Source organism: Poecilia reticulata, linkage group LG20 (genome assembly GCF_000633615.1).
Source record: "Poecilia reticulata strain Guanapo linkage group LG20, Guppy_female_1.0+MT, whole genome shotgun sequence".
Classification (NCBI taxonomy): Eukaryota; Metazoa; Chordata; class Actinopteri; order Cyprinodontiformes; family Poeciliidae; genus Poecilia; species Poecilia reticulata.
In genome coordinates this window covers 19,135,917-19,146,058 of record NC_024350.1, presented here as the reverse complement: position 1 = coordinate 19,146,058, position 10,142 = coordinate 19,135,917, and the positions used below count along the sequence as shown (strand labels likewise).

Sequence of the window (10,142 nt, the reverse complement as noted above, 5' to 3'; positions counted from 1 at the left end):
TTATTTCTGTTTTTATTTTAATTATGTAAAGCACTTTGAAATGCCTTGCTGCTGAAATGTGCTATACAAATAAAATTTGATTGATTGATTGATTGACCACTGCCAGTGTCTTCAGTCAGAGGCTTCTTCATTCACTGTAACACAGACTGCTACAGGAGATATTTCCTGCCAACAGTCACCACTATCTACATTAACTCTTAGAAGAATCTGAATTATTTTGAGCTACATTTAATTTCCCTTTGAGATCCATAAAGTACTTTTGAATTTGAATGAATTTATCTGTTGAGCTGTTTGCTCAATTCAAGAAATATAATTATGGGGATGTTTTGGTTAATTTTTGCTTTCTTTTAAAGACAACCAGTATGTCCAGGTTTGATGCCATTTGTTTTGTGAATTAGATGCAGACAGGTCTGATCAGCTTTTGATGCTTTAGCTGAGGAAATAGACGAACAGAGAAACTGAAAGACGCAGCAGCAGACTTGTTGTTTTTCTGTTCCTGCAGCTGGATCAGGCGTCCTTGTCTCTTTCTTCTAGAGAGGATTACACCACAAACACTTCCTCTGCTCTCGGGGTGAGTTTCTGAATCAAATTTAGCTCACCATCATCTAGAACAGATTACATTACATTGTTTCAACCCTTCCTGTGACGTACAGAAAAGATGCCTCGTTTGCCACAAAAGTACAAGTTTTTCCTCATATATTTTGTCTTTTTCTCTCCAGAATCGTGCTGCGTTGCTGAGTCTGATGGTGGACGCAGCCGTCATGCTGGGCGCCCCAAAGCAAGCGGCGCAGACCCAGATGGAAAAGGCTCTCGACTTCGAGACCAAACTTGCTCATGTGAAAACAAAATACAAATCAATTGAATAAATCTGAGATCATAAAAAAGGTTTCATCCACATATTTGTGTATAAAAATGCTCCTTATTGTACGTGCAGATCCTGATTCCCTATGAAAATCGCACCAGTGAGAACATGTACAACAAATACACGCTGTCTCGGCTGCAGCGCTCCATGCCACAGGTACAGTCACTGGGAAATCCACCTGCAGAACCATGAACTGTCTGGGATCCGGTCATTTTGCTGCAAAGCAACACAAACAAGGTTCTTTCACAAATTCCCATAAAGGTTATGTGTCAACATTTTTCCCCATAGTATTTTTTTCTCCAGCCACATTTCACAAGTCAGTTTGTGCAATTCCCAAAAAAGTATGCATTAATTTTCAGAATTTCTACTCCCTAATACATGTATAGTTTAATTTAAATAATTAAAGCCTCTCTTTTTTTCCCCTTATTTTTTAAAAACATAAGTTTGGATAAATGTTTATCTATTTACTTCTGTGGTTTTACATGAATTACTCTACCTCTGTTAAAAAATAAAAAGGGCGACCTGAACATCAACTCTGAAATATCAGTAAGACAGGGGTTTAAATTAGCTAATCAACCGCCGCAGTGTTAGGTTAATAGCAGCAGAAGCTAATCAACTGCCGAAGTGTTAGGTTAGCTAATAGCAGCAGAAGCTAATCAACTGCCGCATTGTTAGGTTAGCTAATAGCAGCAGAAGCTAATCAACTGCCGCATTGTTAGGTTAGCTAATAGCAGCAGAAGCTAATCAACTGCCAAAGTGTAAGGTTAGCTAATAGCAGCAGAAGCTAATCAACCGCCGCAGTGTTAGGTTAGCTAATAGCAGCAGAAGCTAATCAACCGCCGCAGTGTTAGGTTAGCTAATAGCAGCAGAAGCTAATCAACCGCCGCAGTGTAAGGTTAGCTCAGGGGTCGGCAACCCGTGGCTCTTTAGCGATGCACTAGTGGCTCTCCGGAGTTTTTTCAAAAATGTTTGAAAATGATAAAAGATGGGGTGGGAAATAAATTTTTTAATATGGTTTTTGTAGGAGTACAAACATGACACAATCATTAACATTTTCCAGTGCTATAAAAATATGTAGAGTAAATATTAAATTTCAACATGTTTGTTGTGTTTCCAGTTTGATTGGCTTGGTTTTGTGAAAGCTGTGGTGGAGTCTAAAGATAATCCAGGCCTGTCCATTTCCTCCTCTGAGCCCGTCATCGTCAGAACCCCCAAGTACTTTAAGGACCTCATGAAGCTCATCAACAGCACAGACTCCAGGTAGCAACACCTGAGAAACATGAAGACATGTCATTGTCTTTACCAGGTTTCCTCAACAGTTAGCTTACAGATCCAGCGTAAATTCTTCCTCTCTAAGTCCAAAGGCAATAATTTCCGTAAAAGTTGTGCATTCACTCTAACATATTGTATTTTCTTTCACCGGTGACCACAAGACCATTCTCTTGTAAATATTCAATATTGATCTTTCTGTCTCTTCAGGACGGTAGCCAACTACATCCAGTGGAGGACGGTGTTTTCTAAGATCACCACTCTGAGTCGCCGTTTCCTCTACAGATACCTGGACTTCGCTCGGGTTTGTACTCTCAGCACATCTCTGAATTTACTTCAGTAGGTTAGTTGGAAAACAAACATTATAAAGCATTTTTATTTTTGCAGATAAATGTCTTGTAGTGATAAAAATACCCAACTATAATGTGGATCAGTGCAGGTGCTGTCAGTTCCAGGCCTTGAAAGCTGCTATTTTTCATGTTTTAGATGTTTTTTCTGATGAACAGACCTGTGAGAAACAGCCTTTCAGTTATATCAGAACCACATCTGTTTTCAAATGTTACCAAATGCTTCATTTTTACAGAAAACAAAACACTAGATCTGGATTTCTTGTTTATTAAAGCTCTAATTTGCCTGATATTCCATCATGTCTGACACGATGCAGTACCAGGATCCACCAACAGGTGGCTCTGTTTGCCTGGATACATGTTCATAACGTTCCAACACAACATTTTTATTTAAACTAAAACGTTAAAAGTATAGTTTTATTGTCACATTTCAAAGGTTTAGGTTGATTTGCTTCAGATATTTACAAACTTTTAAAACAAGCTTAACCCTGAAAAGCTGCAGCGTGTTTTTTTTTACAGCAATAAAGAAAGAAATAGAAAAAGCATCAACTGCAACTTTACTTAGTGAGTAAATCTGCAGCTCTACCTCATCAATTTACAAAATATTCACACCAACTAAATATTTTTTTAAACTTTTTTGTCTATCACATACAACCCAAATGAAGTGGATTAAAGTTTTTGTTTGAAACAAAGAGAAAACAGTTTATAACTTCAAAGTAGAAGGAAGTGAATATATAGTTTTTAAGATATTCGACAAATAAAACTCAGAAAATATTTTTACAGAATTAATACTTTGTAAAAAAAAAACAAGAAAATATTTGACTGCACTTTTTCAGTTGAAGGTTTTTTGTTTTGTCAGCCAGTGAAACAATCTGAAAAGTGAAATTTGTTCCAATTTTTCCCCAAAAAATCCTCAAACCCAGTCAGATTGAACAGAGTCGAGACATGAGCCTTTCCTCTTACGTTTCACATGAACTTTGACTAGACCCTTTCAACACATGAATGCTTCAATCTAAATCGATCCATTGTAACTCAAATCGTATATTAATGATTTAATCAGAGCTAACCTGAAAACTTTCACGTGTAAATCTGCAGACGCTTGAAAACTTTGTATGTTTTTCCTTTTCTTTAAACGTAAGATCCAGTTTTGTCTTTAAGATCCTAAATCTGAGCCGCTACATTCTGACTCTACTTTCTAACTCTAATCAAACTCTGACTCTTGCTCCCCCTTCAGGTCACCACAGGAACTACGTCTCTGACTCCCCGCTGGGATAAGTGCGTTAACTACGTGGAGAACTCCCTGGTTTACGCCACCGGCCGGCTTTTCGTCGACAAACACTTCCAGGAGGACAAGAAGCTCATGGTTCTCCATCCCTCTACGTTCTACAGACATATTTCAGGATGCAGTGATGAGCTTCCCTGCCTTTTACCGACACGTCGTGCTTTTGTTTTTCTTTTTCTGCACGTTAATCTCAGATGGAAGAGCTAATTGAGGGGATTCGGTGGGCTTTCATCGACATGCTGGAGAAGGAAAACGACTGGATGGACCAACAAACGAAAAATAAAGCCATAGAAAAGGTACGAAACATTAAACTCCAACGGTTTGGACAGAATTATTTTAAAATGTGGGACTTTGGTCAAACGTTTTGGGTTTCGTTAGGCTGGAATTTAAATTAATTTTTCCTGAAAATCAGAAGCATTTCATTTATAGATCTTTTGTGTTATTTATACTCTAAAACCACAAACTTTAATGTTAAAACTTTGGAAGTTCTCTGCCACTGTGTGAAAGCAATTATTGATAAAAAGAGAATTAAAATTGAGACGTTTTGAGGTTAATCTCTTTTCTAAATAAAACAAGGACATTTGAGTTGACAGTTTTATTTTAAAAAAACTCAGAAATTATGAGATTAATCTGTTTTTATAGAAGAAACTTTGAAATTTATGAATCTATTAATAAATCAGAAATTTTCCAGAAAAAAAAATTTTAATTTTGAGATTAATCTTAAATATAGAAACATTTTGGAAATTTATGAGTTTGAAAAGTAGAAAATTCACTAGAAAATAAATGAAAATTTTAGATTAATCTCAGAAATTTTATAGAAAAAACCAAAGACGTGTTTCTGAAAAGTTGAAAATTTTATAGAAAGAAACTCAGAAATTATGAGGTTAATCTCAGAAAAAACTTGGAAAAATGAATTTTAAAATTTGCTAGAAAAAAAATGGTAGTTTTGAGATTAAAATGTTCAAACTTTGAAACGCAGAAATTTAAGTTGTTTTCTAGAAAATTCCTGATATCAATTTTAAAATGTCAGGTTTTTTTCCTGCAATTTAATTTTTAAACTCACAAATGAAATAAAAAAAACAACAACATTCCTGAAATTGTCAACAGAAATTAACTCCTTTTCTTGTAAATCTACGCTGTCGTAATTTTTCAGTTCTATTGGTAAATTAATGGAAATGAGGTTTATTTTTATTTAAGTCGTTTTTATTTTAATCACATTTAAATCAAAAACATTTTTCTCCCAGTTAGTTAATCAGAGTTTTTCATATCCAAACATATTTAACGGTTTGTGTTTTATTTTCCCCAGGCTCACGCGGTCCTGCCTAAGGTTGGGTATCCAGAGTTCATTTTGAACGACACCTACCTCACAGAAGACTTGGAGCAGGTTCGTATCGCTCACATTCATTCATGACACTTAAGGTGCATTTAATGCAAAGACAAGAGGAAGATAATGGTTAAATAATATTTGGTAAATTGTACTTTTGGGTGAGAGCAAACAGAAATCAAATGGAGTTCCTCAAGGCTCTGTTCTCGGGCAACTTTTATTTTGAATTTGTGCATGCTTCCCTTCGCTCAATGTATAAAGTATTACATTGTTTACCTTAATTCACTCAACATAACCACGCTCCCTTACAGAAACTCAGGGAGAGGATGGGTCAAAGTTCTTGTTTTTGGTCCCAAAACTGCAAATTAGACATCAGAACTCAAAAAACCCGAGAATACAAATGACGACAAATCCCATCAGAAACTTAGGTCGGGTTATGGACTCGGTTTCAGGAGGCGCCTGACATTCATTTTACTTTTTTTCTGAAAAGTAATCATAAATTAAAACCATCATAAATAAGCTTTCAATAGTAAAGGAAGCAGTTATTTTCCATCTTGTTTGCTTCGTGAAATGTCCACAGTCTGTTTTTGCATTTGTGCGTTCCAGCTAGAGTTCGATGAAAAGGATTACTATGGCAACGTGATGCAGACGCTGAAGTTCATCGCCCAATCAGACGTCTCCTGGCTTCGCAGGAGCGTCCCACGCACAGAGTGAGTCTCTGCTACCAACGCAAACGGGTTTTTGTTGTTGTTTTGCATCCCAGCTGTCACACTTTGTTGTGTGTAAATATATAAATATTTCATCTTTTCAGATGGTTTACAAACCCAACCACCGTGAACGCCTTCTACAGCTCGTCCACAAATCAGATCAGTAAGACGTGATGTGGCAGGAGGAACATGCTCATTGAGGGAGATGTTTCTCTCTACCTGCTCTTTTGCCTGACAAACTGTAAATAAGGTTTCAGACAAAGTTAAATAAACAGTCGACTGATTGTAAGACTTTGTGTTTTTGCAGTGAGGACATTACTGCAAAGTATTTTTAGCTTCTAGTGTAAATTAAAACAAAGCTTAACTTCTCAGCAAGATGTTGGAGATTGTTTTAAGTCAGTAGTTTCTTAATATTGATTAAAAAGTACTGGGAGATTATTTAACTTATGGGGAAAATGTCTTGAAATAATCTGTTAGTAGAGCTTTTCCATCAATATTAAGGAATTGTTTACTTAAAACAATCTCCAATATCTTGCAGAAAAGTTACCTCTGAGTCCTTCTACCAGAAACTGGATGACTAAAGTCTTCAGTTTGATGCTTTGGTCTCAAATACTCCTGTTTTAAGGATCATTTTGTTTACAGAGATTTCATAATTAATTTTATTTATTTTGTTAAAATGTCTTTCAGTTCCAGTGTTAAATGTTCATTAGAATTTTAAGTTTATCTTCGAGATTATATTGTTATTACCATCATATTATTTGAAAATATTATCGTTTATCGCAATAAATTTATCGTTAAGAAAAATTAGTTATCGTGTCAGTTCGACTTTTGTCTTGTGTGATAATATATTTTCAGTAGAAACTAAAGAAACATCCTTGGTAATATTTTGTGATATTTCTGTCATAAGAGAAAATGTTCTGACTTTAAACGTTTATAGAGGCTACATGGTCAAAACAAGGGTGCGTTCACACTGCAGCCTGAAGTGACTCAATTCCGATTTTTTAGCATTTCTGATTTTTTTGCCGGGCCGTTCACACTGCCAGTAAATGAAACTTGTATGTGTTCTGCAGTGTAAACGGGCAAACGACCTGAAAGTGTCCCGCATGCGCACTAGAGGGCGCAATAGCATCAGCGTTCTCAGTGTTCWGCCAACCGCCATAAAAAGAAGAAGAGCTCAGTGTTTGAGGAAGTAAACATGGAGGCTAACGGTGCAGCTTAGCTTACATATTTGAAGTTGTTGTCCAACCGTAGCAGCATATTAACAACTTAACCCTCACTTAGTCCGTTATGGTTGTTGTTTTTCTTCCTTCCTGCGTGTATCAGGACGCAGAATAGTGAGATTTGTTGAGATTAAGTGACGTTTAGTTCAAATGAAGGCGACCTGGACGTTATGGTCGCATTTGAATCGGATACGTATCGGATATTGATCACATTTGAAAAAGAATCCGACCTGTGCTGTTCACGCTGCCATGAAAAGATCGGATACAGGTCGCATTACGTCAAAAAAGAAAATCGGAATTGGGTCACTTCAGGCTGCAGTGTAAACGAACCCTAAAAGAGTTGAGTGAAATTCACTTCTACGTATTTTTTTGCAGGATTCCCTGCTGGAGAGCTTCAGAAGCCTTTCTTCTGGGGAAAGGAGTATCCAAGGTGAGGCTAAATAAATCCGACATGCTCTGCTAGCAGAGCAGAGTCGCCTCCTCTTGCTTTATTTGGCAGAAGTAATTGCAGGATTTTCATGACAGGAGCTTCTCCGAGAAAACTTAACCTGTCCAGAATGCAGAGTCTCATACTTTCAGCTGCAAAGAGCCAGAAACGACAGGACAAAAGAAAAACGTCCCTACCATCTGCCTGTTCAAGTAGTGAAACACTTATTTTTTTTAGCCGTGGAGGTTCGTTTAGCTAGTTTCTGTTTTAGTAGGGTTAATATAAAATTCTGGCTTTATATAATACTTATATATTTAGTTGGACATTAAAGAATAAAAGATTGTTTATATATTTTTATCATAGATGCTAATATTTGTGGAGGGCTAGCAGCACGGCTAGCTAAAAACATGCTATGCTAGCAGTGCTTCTGAAATCTCTGTATTTTTAGTCTATTTTAACAGATTGGCCTCCATTTTATACATAATATGAACTAGTTGACAGTTATTAAAATGTTTCCACATGCTGGCTTGTTTTACTTAGTGTAAATGTTAGCCTGGTGGCTAAAAACAAATCGTGTCCACATTTTTATGTTTTACAACTTCTGCTTTTCACTAAATGTGATTTTTTTATTTTTTCCACTTTGTAACCTCATTTTATCCGTGTGTTTTCCAGGTCATTAAGTTACGGTGCCATCGGGGTGATAGTGGGACACGAGCTAACTCACGGCTTCGATAACAATGGTAAAAGCTAATGGGCCAAAAACACTTTGAACTGAACCAGTTTCTAACACATTTGTTTTAGTGTGTGTGTTTTTATGTTAAAAAGGTCGCAAATATGACAAAAATGGAAATCTGGACCAGTGGTGGAGTGAGACATCTGTGGCGGCCTTTACCGAGAAGACCCAGTGTATGATTGATCAGTATAATGATTACTACTGGGAAGAAGCAGGTCTAAATGTAAGAAAACAGCTGAGCTTCCTTATAAAAACATTCAAAGTCAATATGCAAATAAGTGTGACTCCATTCTGGTTTTTAGGTGCGTGGTAAGAGGACCTTAGCAGAAAACATAGCAGACAACGGAGGAATCAGAGAGGCATTCAGGGTAATACTTGTATTTCTTGAAGTCGAGACATTTTGAGCTTATTGTGTGCAAAAATAATCACTGCTGTGATTAATCAGGACTGCCTGAAGTGAGCCGAACGTAATTCGGCAGTGGGTGAGTGGATGTTTCTTTTTCTGTGTGCGTAGGCCTACAGGCGGTGGGTGGACAGCAGCAGAGGCGGCGCGGAGGAGCCTCTGCTGCCAGGACTGGAGCTGAACAACAATCAGCTGTTTTTCTTGAGCTACGCACATGTACGCACACACACACGCACACACACACACACACACGCATACACTTAATTTATTGGATCATTTTTAGTCCGTTTGTATCAATCCTGCTTTTTTATAGAAATGCAACCTTATAAAGTGAAGGAGTAACATTATTTCTAAATAATTAATGTTGTATGAAGCTGATTGATGGGTTTTAGTTAAAGATTGATCCTGAGCTAGTGGTTCTGCTTCAGGATTTGGTCACGTTTTGAGTCCAGAAATGAGAACATAATATGACATCGCAATAATAAAACGGAAAATTGCATTGACGACATTTTAGGGTGGGTGTTTTCTATTTACCGTAATACATTTCTTGCAAGAATTTTAATTTATTGTTGCAATAAATTCCAACTAATGATGCTTGAAGAAAACAAAACTGCCCTTTTGGTCAGGATTAATGGTATTTTGTTCAATCAAAGCATCAATAAATACCAAGAAATTTGAAAATGCAGTTACTATGTGCAGTTTTATGATATAAATCACAATTCTTTTTCCTAAAGAAGCGTTTTGCAAATTGGAGTGTTTTTCAAGAGCTGTTTTTGCTCTGCTATGCAGACACAGTCATACAGTTACCTAAATAAAGATGTAATAAGTCTCTATCTATTGTCAGTTTTCATTACATTCTTTGACTTGATGGTTGAGGCTACTGCTAACCAGCCAGCTAGCTTGTCGCTTTTTTGCACAAATCTACCCAATTGACTGGAGGACATTCATCTTTGCTGCTGGTTCACTTCTGCTGCTAGCCCATAATATGCTACGTGCATTCTGTATATGACATATGTGGTCTTAAAATTCATTCATAATGGTCATAAAAAGTCTTAAATTTGAGTTTGTGAAACCTGCAGAGAGCCTGATGTAAATGTGAAGGCAGATTTGTAAATACTTGTAGTAATGTATTAGAATCCTAGAGTTAAAAGTCTTATTCAGTTTTCTTTCATCCTGCAGGTTAGATGCAACTCATACAGACCAGAAGCAGCCAGAGAGCAGATCCAGAGTGGAGCTCACAGTCCTCCCAAATACAGGTGAGAGTAGAAAACATGCAGACAGAAAGAACTCACTATAAAGTCACCATGAATGCTATGACATTACTATGAATGCTATAAAGCCACCATGAATGCTATAACATTACTTTGAATGCTATAAATTTGCTACAAATGCTATAAATTTGCTATGGATTCTGCAAGGTTACTATAAAGTTGCTATGATTATAAATTCGCTATGAATGCTATAAAGTCACTATGAATGCTATAAATTCACTATGGATGCTATAAAGTTGCTATGATTATAAATTCACTATGAATGCTATAATTTCACTGAATGCTATAAATTCACTA

The 10,142-nt window shown here is 36.7% G+C and overlaps 1 protein-coding gene across 1 annotated transcript in view; it reads left to right on the top strand.

Moving 5' to 3' along the window:
* Positions 1–10,142, top strand: part of phex (phosphate regulating endopeptidase homolog, X-linked) — a 16,079-nt gene that overhangs the window by 3,050 nt on the left and 2,887 nt on the right. Inside the window, exons 3-18 of the mRNA XM_008396451.2 lie at positions 503–571; positions 720–836; positions 935–1,018; positions 1,980–2,122; positions 2,342–2,435; positions 3,713–3,841; positions 3,955–4,056; positions 5,067–5,144; positions 5,691–5,794; positions 5,896–5,954; positions 7,387–7,441; positions 8,111–8,178; positions 8,264–8,394; positions 8,474–8,539; positions 8,686–8,790; positions 9,754–9,830. Coding sequence (XP_008394673.1) covers positions 503–571; positions 720–836; positions 935–1,018; positions 1,980–2,122; positions 2,342–2,435; positions 3,713–3,841; positions 3,955–4,056; positions 5,067–5,144; positions 5,691–5,794; positions 5,896–5,954; positions 7,387–7,441; positions 8,111–8,178; positions 8,264–8,394; positions 8,474–8,539; positions 8,686–8,790; positions 9,754–9,830 — 1,481 coding nt within the window. The remainder of the gene's footprint in view (positions 1–502; positions 572–719; positions 837–934; positions 1,019–1,979; positions 2,123–2,341; positions 2,436–3,712; positions 3,842–3,954; positions 4,057–5,066; positions 5,145–5,690; positions 5,795–5,895; positions 5,955–7,386; positions 7,442–8,110; positions 8,179–8,263; positions 8,395–8,473; positions 8,540–8,685; positions 8,791–9,753; positions 9,831–10,142) is intronic.